The sequence below is a fragment of the Hylobates moloch genome, unplaced genomic scaffold, assembly GCF_009828535.3.
Source record: "Hylobates moloch isolate HMO894 unplaced genomic scaffold, HMol_V3 SCAFFOLD_6, whole genome shotgun sequence".
NCBI classification, from domain to species: domain Eukaryota; kingdom Metazoa; phylum Chordata; class Mammalia; order Primates; family Hylobatidae; genus Hylobates; species Hylobates moloch.
The window spans coordinates 88,201,174-88,215,269 of NW_026652281.1; the positions used below are offsets into that span (position 1 = coordinate 88,201,174).

General features: G+C 40.5%; 1 protein-coding gene across 2 annotated transcripts in view; it reads right to left on the reverse strand.

Moving 5' to 3' along the window:
- Window positions 1-507: 507 nt before the first annotated feature.
- LOC116810818 (uncharacterized) overlaps window positions 508-14,096 on the reverse strand; it is a 55,387-nt gene continuing 41,798 nt past the window's right edge. The window contains exons 3-4 of one of the 2 annotated variants that reach the window (XM_032755770.2): window positions 11,558-11,616; window positions 508-857 (exon numbers count right to left, since the gene is read on the reverse strand). In XM_032755770.2, coding sequence (XP_032611661.1) covers window positions 847-857; window positions 11,558-11,616 — 70 coding nt within the window. In that variant the 3' untranslated portion in view covers window positions 508-846. The remainder of the gene's footprint in view (window positions 858-11,557; window positions 11,617-14,096) is intronic. The other variant, XR_009214097.1, reaches the window with a different exon arrangement.

Below are 14,096 nucleotides of genomic sequence, written 5' to 3' on the forward strand. Positions count from 1 at the left end.
TTCCTTCATGATAATAAATATATATTCAGTTGTGTACCTGAGGTTGTTTCTCATACTACTACAAACAATTTTAGTCCTATTGGTCTCTGTATTACCAGGCACAAGAAGAGCTCTAGAAAACTAATCATTTTGTCAGTTGACTATTACATTTACAAAGAATAGATACACCCATAGGTTCTGACAGATACATTGTAATTATGGAACAGTCACCTTCAACACCCTGGTAGCAAAAAACTATTAAGCCAAGAATTTATTACCACAAATATGAAATGCAGCAAGTATTTGCTTGTGACCTAAGTAGCTCTTCAATAAAGCTATTTTAGAAACCAAAACACTCCACACAATCAGGAGGTGTGCAATTTTCACTGTATTTACACTCTGCCTTAAAACAAAAATTTGTATGTTGTCCTGCCTGTTTTCTGAAATATATTCTATTTCTTTTAAAGTGAAAGAATGACCTCTTTTACAGGAACAATTTTCAGAGACAGCATGTTTATCAAATGGTTTCTCTGCTTTCATAAAAACAATTTATTTTCACTGAACTCTTCAAGATAAGCATCAAAGCCAGGAAGAATGTACAATGAAGTTTATAATTTCACTCCAGAAACAAATACTGGGTAGTTTTTATTTTGCTTAAGTGAAAAACATTTTTTGTTCCCCCAAGGAGACAAAGGTAGTAATGGGGGAGGGGGTTTATACAGGAGTGAAAATCAGGAAGTCCAGACAGTCTTCAGCAGGAGGGGCCCCTGGTGTTGTCCACAAAGACCACCGGCTGAACAATGAAAGCTGAAGACCCAGTACTTTCTTCGCAAATGGGTGGGGGTCAGTCCACAGTTTTATTCTTCGCTAAGGGACAGCTATAGAAGCATTAAGGAGAGAAAATCATTAGGCAGTTATAATTAAACCCTTCTATGACAGATCTATATACCATTGCACATAGATATCTCTCATAGTTGGTGCTTTGGATGACAATCCTTTCTTTGATAAGCATCCATGTTTCTAGGCTTAATTTATATGACATGTTATTTTTTTAATAACCATAGAACAATAAAATTGTAAAAATAACCAAGAAAAGAACTGAGTCTAATAAAGATTCTGTTTCTTAAGAAATGGGAAACAATTGCATTTGATCACAGAACAGCCAAGGACTAGCAGCAAAATAATCTCTCCTAATTTACATAGATCTGTGCGTGCCAAACAGATGAGTGTTTGCTTTTCGAGTAATAGTGCAGGTGCGTATCCTGCAGTGACTAAATCTCTAACTCATCAAACTGTTTCGCCAGAGTGGGACATGCCCTCTTTTTCTGGAAGAGTTTCAAGTTTTCTCCCCAGCATTCCAGCCACCTGTTTATGGAGTTCATCCTCGGGAGAAGATGCATGCAATTAGAAACAAGAAAATGAAAATAAATGACCTTGTTTGTTATTTATAACAAAGAAACTCGGCAAAATTAATGCTGTGAAGCTTGACCTCCTGACCCGGGAAAAAGAGCCACCTCATGGCTTTGTGGCCAATGGACAATAGTCTGGCAGCTCCCATTGTCCAGCCACCCTGACTTTTGGATGGTCATTAAAGCCATATATCGAAAATATTAAATGTTTTACAAGTTAGATTAGAGGATTTGCACTTTTTTAAATGCATGTTTTAAAAACTGAGGTTAGTTAGCACAAGAGATTTTCTTTTTAAAGAGAGCAGGTAAAAATCGTTTAGCTTCATCTACTCCCTCTATCCTGTGTCAACAACATGTTGAAGGAAACGAAAAGATTTAAAAATTCTGAACTAGTGCTTTGGGAATTGAATAATGGTTAAATATATAATAGAAATCAAATAGAAAGGTAGTCTTTGAAAGTGGTTCAGGGAAAACATTGTGTTTCCTCCCTGTTGAGGCCTCAGGGAGGAAAGGGGGAATTACAATGTTCTGTTACATAAATGCAGTGTGGATGGTGCCCCCTAGAGTTGTGCAATGAAATAGCATTGCTGTTTTTCCTTCCACCTCTTATCCCAATCCACACATCCTAGAAGCCCAGGGCAGGCAGGAAATGAAAATGGTAACAGAGTTTTGAAGACTCTTCAGAACTGGTGCTTGGGTGGAACATCTTGAGGTAGGATGGTGACTGAAAATGACACTCTCTTGTGTGGCTGATTCTAAAGCTGGCCTCCCCTACTGCCTCTTGCCTCTTTCCCCATTTGGTCTCCTTCATTCACCCACAACAAATTCCATGAGTGTCCTGGATTAGTCTAAACCTTAGAGTAAAACCCATGTTTGATTTTTTTCCATTCAAGTTGCTTATTTATTGGCCAATCTGCCCAGTGCTACCACATCTTTAATTGTTTTATCTTTCCCCAGGAGGAAGTAACTGTTTATTCAAGAAGGATCTCTACTGTTCCTCAAAATATCTTCTTCACTGTGAAATAAAATCAGTTTCATAAGGCATGCAGATTGTCATGCAAACACCACCCTGAGCATTCTAGATCATACCTCCTCACCTTCCCTTTTCTTTCTGATCCCCTGAGCGTAGCTCATTATATGCCCCTCCCTACCCCTTCTTGGGGATGCTGCAGCCATAAATCTGGAGAGGTCATTAGAATTACGAACTCTGGTTGGTGTCTCACATACCTACAACAACAACAACAACACAATTATAGCCACTGTAGAGCCAATGTCCTGGTTAATGTTTGTGTAACTGGCCAGTTCTCAGGCCCAGAGAAAGGAGTTTAAGAAAGTTTTTACATCTCACCAGTCTAAAACTTCTTCTGCAGTCCAAAACCACATTTCAACTATTGTTTAACTGAAAGACTGAGCCCTCTTAATCTGGAACCACCAACTAAACTCCCCCTGTGTGCTTAAACACCAAGTTAGAGAGCTGTGTTCGGTGCCAGCAAGAAAGAGTCGAGTGTGATTACCCCATTCTACCCACAGCTGAAACCTGTGTCATTTATTTTTCAACAAATGTTGACTGTGCCTTTCTAACTATATGCTACTACTTTTCCAGAAATAGGAAAAAGCATGATCCCTGTTTATACTAAACATGACAAGACATGAGGAAAGCAGTATAATAATGAAATATTGTAATCAGTGCCATAGGAAAAGCATTCTCAGGCTAGTGTAGTCAACAAACATTTATTTACAGAAATTGTTGCAGGTAATATGTTAGTGTGCTGCTTAGAAAAGGCGAGAATCATTTCTGATCAGGATAATCAGAGGAAACTTCATGGAGAAGGCATTTGAAAGTAGATAGCATTTTGGGGAGGCAAGAGGGATGAAAAAATACACTAGTGGAGGGAAGTTTTGAACACAGTTATTAAAGAGAAAATATTCCATGTGTGGTGGGAATTTTGGGTTGCATCAGCCATTTGTTGGGTAGATTAAGCTTCAGTAACAAATAACCTTTAATATCTTAGTGGGTTACCAGCACAGAGGACTATTTCTCAGCCCCGTTCCGGTCCACCACCCATCAGCTGCTGTTCATTTGCACCTCTTCATCTCAGGACCAAAGCTGAAAAAGAAGCTTCTATCTGGGGCGTGTGGGTCTTGTAGTAGAGGAAAAAGAGAGAGTGGAAACCTGCTACGGCTGTCAAAGCTTCCGCTCACATCATTCCCGCTAACTTTTCACTGGGCAAAGCAAATCAGATGGCCAAGCCCCATGTCAATGGGGCAGAAACTATGATCCTCCTGGAGGGACTGGCCTGGCAAAGAGTAAGGAGGAGCCCCCTATTTTGCAATAATGTAGTCGGTGCCATGGAAAGAGTGTTTTAGAGACCTCCCAAAAGTTTCAGGCAGCAAGCAAAATTGTTTAGCAGAAGGAGTGAGTGAGTGTTGAGGGGAAGAGTTTGGTGAGATAAGATGCCGGGAAGTCATAGGGGGAAGGAGACAAGCTGGGAAGTGAAACATTATGAAGTTTTGAAGGCTGGGCAGCTGAGTTAGATTCGATGCAAGAGGAGGTATGATGGCATGAAAAAACGCGGCTGTGAGTTCTGATCTAAAGTTTGTTTTGACCCATATAGAGCAGACTCATTTAACATTTAATTAGTTTATACTGTGTGTCAGTTGTGGTGGCACGTAGACATTTGCATAGACCTATATTTTAAATTTTGATCCTCATGACACCTCTCTGGGTTAGATAAGTATTATTCTCGTTGTTAAGCTGAAGGAGGCTCACCAAGGTTGAATGACTTGCTTAAGGGCACAAAAGCAGCACACAGAACTGTGATGCAAAGTGAGATCTTTCTACTGCATCACTGCAGGGCAAAGAAATTAAAATGTCACCTTTCTTTAGTATCGACTTGTTATTCTTTATCTTCTCCTTAAATACACGGTCTGAAAGCAAGGTTAATATGATGCTTTTTCTCCTCAAGCGGAAGTTGTAATTAAAATGATGTTTATATAACTACTTCTTGCATAGTATAACTTTATAAGTGAATAAAAAAGAGACAGATCTTTAACTAAGGTATTTATTATAAAATTTCGTGGCAGAGACAGTTACTTCTAACCAAATACAGAATGCTCCCCACTATGTATTTCCCAGTTGTTCCTGCTGTTAGGTGAGGAGCAGCTGAGGCAATTAAGAATTGGTGTGCTTCCTCCATATGTTTCTTGACCTACTGTGGTGTCCTTGGAAGACACGTGCACCAGATGGAAGAAGACAATTCATGCCTCAGAATTCACATGAGCAAAACCATGTCTTGATGCTATTGCACTACAAGATATCTAGTGTCTATTTGTTACAGCAGCATAGCCCAACCTATCCTGATTAATACAGATCCTTCTGACTTTAATTGATACAAAGAAAGTGATCATATCTGTCTTGCACATCCGCTTATCCCTACTGCTGAATACAGGACCTCCTACATAATATATGCTCAATAAATTTTGATTAGAGGAAAATGAATGAATCTCAAATTGAGTCTGGCCTCTGTCTACTATTTGGTTAAACCACTTATTAACTGCTCTTAGAAACCAGTGGTTGATCAATCTTTCCAATATATCATTTCATCAGATCACTCCTCAGATTAAGACTTTATTATATATTTAATCAATTTTAAACTCCTTCCTTTGACATTCAAGGTCCTCATAATCTCACCTAGATTCCTACAATTTTACTAATTTATTGCTCTAATCCAATCTAACCTATCACTACTGGCCTGTGACCCCTGGTCACTATATTCACTGTTCTAGGGACAAACATTGTGTTTTCTTAAGCAAATCATTTCAAGTCTCTGAGCCTCAGTTTCTCATTCTGTAAAGTTGTTATTTGTAGCAAAAGACATAATGCATACAAAAGTTTAAGTTATGGCCGGGCGCGGTGGCTCACGCTTGTAATCCCAGCACTTTGGGAGGCCGAGGCGGGCGGATCATGAGATCAGGAGATCGAGACCACAGTGAAACCCCGTCTCTACTAAAAATACAAAAAATTAGCCGGGCGTGGTGGCGGGCGCCTGTAGTCCCAGCTACTTGGAGAGGCTGAGGCAGGAGAATGGCATGAACCCGGGAGGCGGAGCTTGCAGTGAGCCGAGATTGCGCCACTGCACTCCAGCCTGGGCGACAGAGCAAGACTCCGTCTCAAAAACAAAACAAAACAAAACAAAAAAAGTTTAAGTTATGCAGGGTTATGAAAATCCAAGCTTATTTTGTACTTGTTGTTGGTATATATTAAATTGATAGATCAGAGGAGTGACATTAAAAAAGGTGTTGCCATTTCAGTAACACATTTGTCAAAATCTCCCATGAGAATCTTGCATGGAATTGCTGTCTAGGGAGCACTGGTAAAGGAAACCAGGGAGACCCTGTTGGTTACCTACTCCAAATTCATTCCTTCTTTTTTTTTCTTAACCCTACCTCTATTTTATTTAAGTTCTGCTCTTCTCCTTGGGACCATATTTATCCAGGGAGGATCCTTTATGGTGGCCCTATTTTCACTGCCAATGATTACTGTAGTTATGAACTCTGATGCATTTCTGGTTGATAAGATGTGGAAAAGAGTGTAAGAGGGCTTCTAAGAAGGGTTTCCGTGCTTTTAAAAAGAAACACTCAGAAAATATATAATAATTTCTTCTTCTGGACAGTGTCATGTCTCGAAATGTTGCAGCCAGCTCATCAGCATGAAAGGATCTCTAGCCCGAGGTCAGAGCTGACACGCTGAGATGAGAATGGAGGGGCAGAAACACGGAAAGAACATAGATCCTTGATGATGTCAGGAGTCACTGATTAACTAACCCTGGAGCTCCTTCTGTCCTGATTTCTAGTTATGTGAAATAACTCATAATCTTATCTTTTGATCTAATTGAGTCCTAGTTTTCTGTTACATGCAATGGAAAGCAGTGAAACCCTCTTAGACTGAGTCCATTAGGGTACCCACAACAAAATACTACAGGCTGGGTGGCTTTCATAACAGAAATTCATATTCTCACGATTATGAAGGCTGGAAGTCCCAGATCAAGGTGTAGCAGGTTTAGATTCTCCTGAGGCCCTCTCTCCTTGGCTTGCAGACGGCCACCTTCTTGCTGTATCCTCACGTGGCCCTCCCTCTGTGAGTGCACATCTCTGGTGTCTCTTCCTCTCTCACAAAGTCACAAGACAGATTGGATTAGGGCCCACCCTGAGGGCCTCATTTTAACCTAACCACCTCTTTAAAGGCTCTATCTCCAAGTACAGTCACATTCTGAGGTACTGGGGGTTAGAGCTTTGACATGAATTTTTTTTATTTTTTTTATTTTTTTGAGATGGAGTCTCACTCTGTCACCCAGGCTGGAGTGCAGCAGTGTGATCCCGGCTCACTGCAACCTCTGCCTCCTGTGTTTAAGTGATTCTCCTGCCTCAGCCTCCCAAGTAGCTGGGATTACAGGCACATGCCACCACACCCGGCTAATTTTTGTATTTTTAGTACAGACGAGTTTCACCATGTTGGCCAGGCTAGTTTCGAACTCTTGACCTCAAGTGATCTGCCCACCTCGGCCTCCCAAAGTGCTGAGATTACAGGCATAAGCCACTGCACCCGGCCGAAATATGAATTTTGTCGGGGACACAGTTCAGCCTATAACATTTGCTCAAGCCAAAAAAAGGAGTTTATTTTAAAATTTCAGAAAAAAGCCTCACAGAATCCAAGTGCACTTTATCAAAGTCAGACATCCAGAGAACCGGAAAGTCAATAGGCAGCTACTCTCTTCATGTTTTTCCCTCTTCATGGCTTCAATTTTACATTTCTCTCAGCATGCATGCTTTGGTTTTTTCTTTCTCCTCACCCTTCTGCTTATACAAAGCTCATCATGTGCCCGATGATGGGCTTCAGCCCCTAAGTCACATGACCCTTATGTTTGGCTACCCCTAGCTAGCAAACTCAAGCTCCATGCCTCTTTGTGAAATTCTTGAGATAGAGAATCTGATTGGCCCAGTTTGTATCAAGTGTTTATCCTTGGTCCAATAGGCTGTGGCCAGGGGCATGGGTCAGGCAGTACACAAGGGCTGCCTCTTGTGATCTAAGTTAGCTCACCAAGAGGACTTGAATGGGAATAAATTCCTTAGCAGCTCTAGTGGAAGAGGGTAATGTGGATAAAATTATAGTGTAGTCAAGTGGATTTGAAGCAGATGAAACAGTCATACACAAATGTGTTGATTCATTACTGACAGGCTGGAAGAAATCTTCAGTAAAGTCCCACTTTATCTTGCCCTGGGTTCTGATTTTTTTTAATGTTCCCAATATTTTAATAAACAGATTAGGGCATAGAAAATATGCCTACTGAATTTTTAGTTGACAAAATGATGGAAACATTAGTTAAGATAGTTAGAAATGAGATTCAGACTCAAAATCATCTTAAAGGGCTAGAAATCTGTGTAGAATCAATAAGATAAAAATTAGCTCACATAAATATTAACTTCCAAATTTGGATTTCAGTGCTCACTTGCAAAGTGATGGAATGGAGTTTTCAAAATGAACTCTTAAATAAATTATAGCACTCTGTGGATATGTGTCTCTCTTTCCAAGAAGGAAGTCCTTTTTAATTAGTCGCATGCTAAAGTTAGTTTGGCTAAGTAAATGTTTTCCTAGGGTTGGAAGATTTCTATAATTTCAGTTTCCCTTTTGTTTGCAGATCAAGTAGTTTAAATGACCCAGTAAATAATTTGGAGTTACCACAGTTAACTCACCAACTTTGAAAATCCCTGAACCAAGAGGCCCCTTGATACTGTAAGGGAGGGCTACCATAATTAATAGCATAAGTCTAACCAGGGTACCATACCTTTCCCTATATTGCTGGATATTCTGTAAGTTTGGCTTTCCCAAATTAGGAAACAGAGATAAGGATAAACTCACTTTCCAGCATTTTGTTATGCCTTTTTTATTTCTTTCATCTTTTGGAAATGACCTTATGAATTTCCTCTTATTATGAAATATATCTTTATTGAAAACTGGAGTCCAAACATACAAAAAAATACATAGCATAGGAAGTGAAATGAAATACTGCATAACCAATGTAAATGATTAGGTGACTCCTCTTTCAGATTACATTCCTGAGCATTTTCTAACAAATTATCAATATCTTTATTTTAATTAATATAGAATCACACCCTACATATTCTTTTGTAATTTGCTTTTCCCATGTAATAATACGGCCTGCAGGCTGTAATGATAGACTTGTTTGTTGCAGAACAATCCATTAGCCAAGGGCAACTAGAAAAGCCAAACAAAATATTCGATTGATTTGGTTTGAAGGCATGAGAAAGCTACCATGTCTGCAAGGACTTGAGGGGCTAAGATTTTTGAGAAAAGGGAAGTACAAGGAGTGTGCTCGACATTCAGTCTGCTTTCCTCTCAAGGTCTTTAGCTGATTCACAAGTAGTGGCTGAGAGCAGAGAAGCTGAGCTAAGCTTCTGGCAGTCTTATCATACTGAGGGGAAAAATTAGAATTCAGAGCCCTAAAAGGAAAAGAGTCCATGATAAGCATCCCAAGGTTTTAGTTGACGTCCACCAAGGGCTATACCCTAGAACATAGGAGTGAACCAGAAATAGACCAACCCTCACCAAGAACAAAGTCTATCTTTGATTAAACATTATCCCTGATTGGATTAGGTGATCTGCCTCTATGCTAACAGTTTACTAAAAATAAAAATGAATCTTCCTTGAAAGAAAATAAAATCACCAAGAGGCTCAAATTATCTTAATCTTATGTATACATCTGGCATCTAATTTCAAACTACCAGTCATTTAAGGAGACAAGACCACATGACTGAAGAAATAGATGAGAGGAGCGGACCCTAAGAGTGTCCGGATATTGGAGTTACTAGACATAGACTTTAAAATAACTGTGATTACATGGTCATTCTCCACTCACATTAGTCAAGAGATACTTAGTACATGGACTTAGCACATGAGCTGTGTATATAATAGTCCCTCAACAAATATTTAATGATATGAACTGATAATCCAAAATAATGGTACTAATATATTTGCAATTTTAACCTAAGTAATATATGGGCAATTGGGGTTTCTGAACACCCTATTAAGTCTTATTGTCTGAGGGCTCCATTAAATCACCTCAGGTTCCTTGAGATGATTTAATGGAGCCCACAGACACTAAATTACATAGAGAAAGTCACTCTTTTCTATTTTGTTTAAGAGAAGGTTCTCACTCTGTTGTCCAGGCTGTAGTGCAGTAGTGCAATCATAGTTCACTGCAGCCTCAAACTCCTGGGCTCAGGTGATCTTCCTGCCTCAGCCTCTTGAGTAGCTGGGACTACAGGCATGCATCGTCATATCCAACTAAATTTCTAACAAAAATTTTGTAAAGACAGGATCTCACTATGTTGCCCAGGCTAGTCTTAAACTCCTGGCCTCAAGTGATCCTCCTACCTTGGCCTCCCAAACTGCTAGAATTATAGGTGTGAGATACCTGGCCCCTTTTCTATTTCCTTTTAGTCCTTCTGATTATGTCATAGAGGAAGTCTCAGCTTGATGCTGACATGTCTTTTATACCATCCTAATGCTATTTGATATATATATTTTTTTTAACAGAGAAAGATCTCAAGCTTTGCAGTCAATGTCTTGGTATATCTACTCTGGTGTTCTTAAGGAAAATGCTATGGGCTCCTTTGGACATCTGGTGAAGTCTATGAACCCTATTTCAAAATAATGCTTGTAAATTCTTACAATAAAATACCTAGTATTACAAAATAAAGAATATGTTGAAATACAGTTTCATCCACCATCCTCTCGCCACTACAGTTTGTGATTGTTGTATTTATTTTCATGGTTATTTTCTATTTATGGAAAGTGCAATTGGTTTCTGTTTATAGTCATGACATATAATTTGCATTTTAAATACATTTGTTTAAATTAAAGAGGAAAGATGAATTAAGAAAATAAGTAAGTAAAAGTAGGAAATATGATAAAGCTAAAAGTGGTGTGCTGTGATTGAATGACGAATGCAGACTTAACCCAAGAAGTGACTTTAATAATGGGAATTTCAGGCACCCTTTCATATTGAGGGCTGTACTAAACCAGGCTTGACACAAGCCTCACTTGTCCATCAGTCAATGTCCATTGATTGAACAGCCCCACCAAGTACCAGACACTGTTCCAGGTGTGAGGGCAGGGCATTGAACAAGGCAATTTATTCTCAAGGTGTTTACATTGTAGGGAATGGATATAGACAACAGGCAGGCCAAAACATTCAATTGAAAGGTAACTTCAGATACTCATTTTTGTCCTGAAGGGCAAAAGGGTGACTAGAAGGGTGACTAGAGAGGGAGTGACTTGGGGTAGGTGTGGGAGAGTAGCAGTGGGGTTTGTGGCTTGGCCCGGGGCTGCATTAGAAAAAGGCCAGTCTCCCACTGCAGCATTGCCTGGAAAAATGCAGAGACAAGCCAGGATTTCTGGATCATTACCATGAGGAAGGGAATAAATGTGTGTTCTCTTTCAGTTGCTCCTCTTGACACCTGGGTAAATGGCTGTTTACACAGGCAGATCACCCAGCCGCTCCCTCAAAGGTAAACAGCTGCTTCCTGCCTCCCCTGCTAGCACAGATTGGGGCCCTGAAACAGTGTGTACCCAGGTGAAAGAGGAGGTATTCTCCATTTAGGTTTCCATTCATTCATTCAAGTAAGACTTCTTGAGTGCCTCCTAAAATGCAGGCACCGAGGTAGGTACTGGGAACACAGTAAGGAACAATAAAGAGGTCCCTCCTCCCTGACCTCTCTCTCCTCTCCACCTAGAATCCAAGCTAGAGGTGTGCCTCAGAGTCTCAGGCCACTCCTCTCATGGTACAGATGGAAATATCAGAATCAGAAGAGGCAAAGTGACTTGCCCAAGATCCGGAGCTAGCCCGCTTCAATCAAGTCAGGTCTCAAAATGGTGTCATCTGCTTTCATTGACTACTACCTGACTTGCTCAATCTTGGTCAGTATTTGGATTGGCACTTTTTAGTGTATTCTCCATTACTAGACTATTATGGCTTAGGGAAGGAGAAACCAGGGGTCCATCCTACAAGCACACTGAAATGTAATCCAATTCTAAGTCCCTGTATTACAACATGGACTACTGTGACTGACCACATTTCCCTTATGTTTACCTTCTTCCATAGCGATATGCCCGATTTCAGTTTCCCATGTTGAAAAATAACTATAAAGCCTACAGTTGAGACAAACATACATATTTAAGCATACCTTCCATTTTTTATAAGGTACTATATTTTTAATTGTTTCAGTCACTGTGAAATTAACAAATGTTCATAAGCACCCACTGTGGGAGCTCACAGTGTGGGAGCTCCGCCCTGGTGGAGGTACTGGGATTTAATGATAAACCAAAGACAAATATATGCTCAATCTGGTCTCTGCCCTCATATCTAGTCTGGGAGGTAAGCATTTGTCAAATAATCGCACATATATGATTGTGCATGTATGTATAAAACTAAATGCTTTGAGTTGTTTAATTAAAAAAAGGTCAAAAAGAAGTTTGCTTTGAAGAATGAGATCAAGGAATAAAAACTAGTCAGTTAAAAAAAATTACATATATAAACATAAATTTACCACCATAATAGATATTTGTGTTAGTGCAGGTCCTCCGTGATGCACACTAAGACAGGAATAAACAGGTAAGGGATTTATTGGGGAAAATGCCTGTGAGTGAAAATTGGAGGTCAAGCACGATGGCTCACGCATGTAATCCCAGCACTTTGGGAGGCCGAAGTAGGTAGGCTGCTTGAGCCCAGGAGTTCAAGATGAGCCTGGGAAACACAGCAAAACCCCATCTCTACAAAAAAACATACAAAAATTAGCCAGCTATGGTACCGCATGCCTGTCATCCCACCTACTGGGAGGCTGAGGTGGGAGAATCACTTGAGCCAGGGAGTTCGAGGCTACAGTGAGTCTTGATCACGCCACTGCACTCCAATCTGGGCAACAGACTGAGACCCTGTCTCAAAAAAAATAAATAAATAAAGGAAATAGATAAAATAAAGGAAATAAATAAATAAAGGAAAAAATAAAAGAAAATGGTCGGGGGGAGGCTGGAGAAGGCCAGGGAAGCCATCAGACAGGGAAGTAGTTCTGTGAAGAGGAGAAAGAAGGATGGATGCATGGGTGGTCTTTGATTCAGTGTCATCCTAAGGAAGTTCTGGCAAGGCCACAGTTGCCCATCAGAAGAGTCCCCCTTTCTCAAGGATGGAACTGGCTTAGTTTTCCTGCTGGGCTTAGCTATAAGCTGGGAACAGCCATTGGGAAATGTGGTCTCTGCAGACATGTGGTGACGGATTTGGAGTACAGCAGCTGGGGCTGTCCATCAGTAAGAGATCTAAGAATTACATGCTCATGGCCACTGCAATGCTACAATAGAGCAAAACACAATAATAATAAGATAAATTAGAGAGACATGATCTGGTCTGGGACAATGAAGATTGTTTCAGAAAATAGTCTCTGTCTTACATTCACAAGGGAAAAGAGCAATGTTCCAGAAAGAGAGTGGCAAGTGCAAAGGCCCTGTGGCAGAAGGCAGTGTGGGATGTTCAAGAAACTGAAAGAAGGCCAGAGCAGCCTAATGGAAATAATATAGGACAGAGTGGAATGGGAGGCTGAGAGGTGAGCATTGCTGGGCACCCCTACAAGGCCTTTAAGCAGAGGACATTGTTTTAAACACACATCTGAAACTCACTACTTACATGATAGACATAGGGCAGAAGGTGGAGTACTAGGCATGTGCCTGGGTTTCCAGGTGGCTGAACTGTAGCATGACTGGTGAGACTGAAGGAGTGGAGAGGCTAAGGCCTTGATGTCACCTACTTTTTTTAGGATTAGAACAGGGGTCACAAACTGTTGGACCCCATGGCAAATGTAATTTTCTTTTTTAATTTTTTATTTTTTGAGACAGAGTCTCACTCTGTCGCACAGGCTAGAGTGCAGTGGCACGATCTCAGCTCACTGTAACCTCAACCTCCCTGGCTCAAGCCATGCTCTCCCACCTCAGCCTCCTGAGTAGCTGGGACTACAGGCACACGCCACTCCACCCGGCTAATTTTTTTACTTTTTCTTTTTTGTAGAGATGGGGTCTCAACCTTGTTGTTCAGGTTGATCTCGAATTCTTGGGCTCAAGCAGTCCTCCCATCTCGGCCTCCCAAAGTGCTGGGATTACAGATACGAGCCACTGCACCCAGCCACAAAGGTAACCTAAAGGTGTGTTTACTTTGACCCAGAAAGTAGTTTTAAAAAGTTTTAATTTGTTGTTCACATTTAAAAGTTGGACAATTTCACATAAAAATCTGAATTACTCATGTCTCTTAAAAAAATAACATCTAGCAATGGTAGGCCCACATTCCTGCCTGAAAATAATTAGCTGGGAAAGAGTAGGGACTGCCCCCTTTAGACATGGTATAAATAGCATGGGAGTTGATCAGTAAATATTTGCTGAATGAATGAATACATGAATGAAAAGTCAGAGACCTATAGGTCAGCGTGGACTGTGGTAAAGGAACCTGGCTGAGCCTGAAAGAGAATGTGATCTACGATTAAATCCAGGGAGTGCTGGTAAATGTTTAACAACCAACTCTTTGGGGAGGAAAAAAAGTCCCAATTTGTAGTGTTTGCCGATTATTGTGATGTAAATACTCCCATCACGAC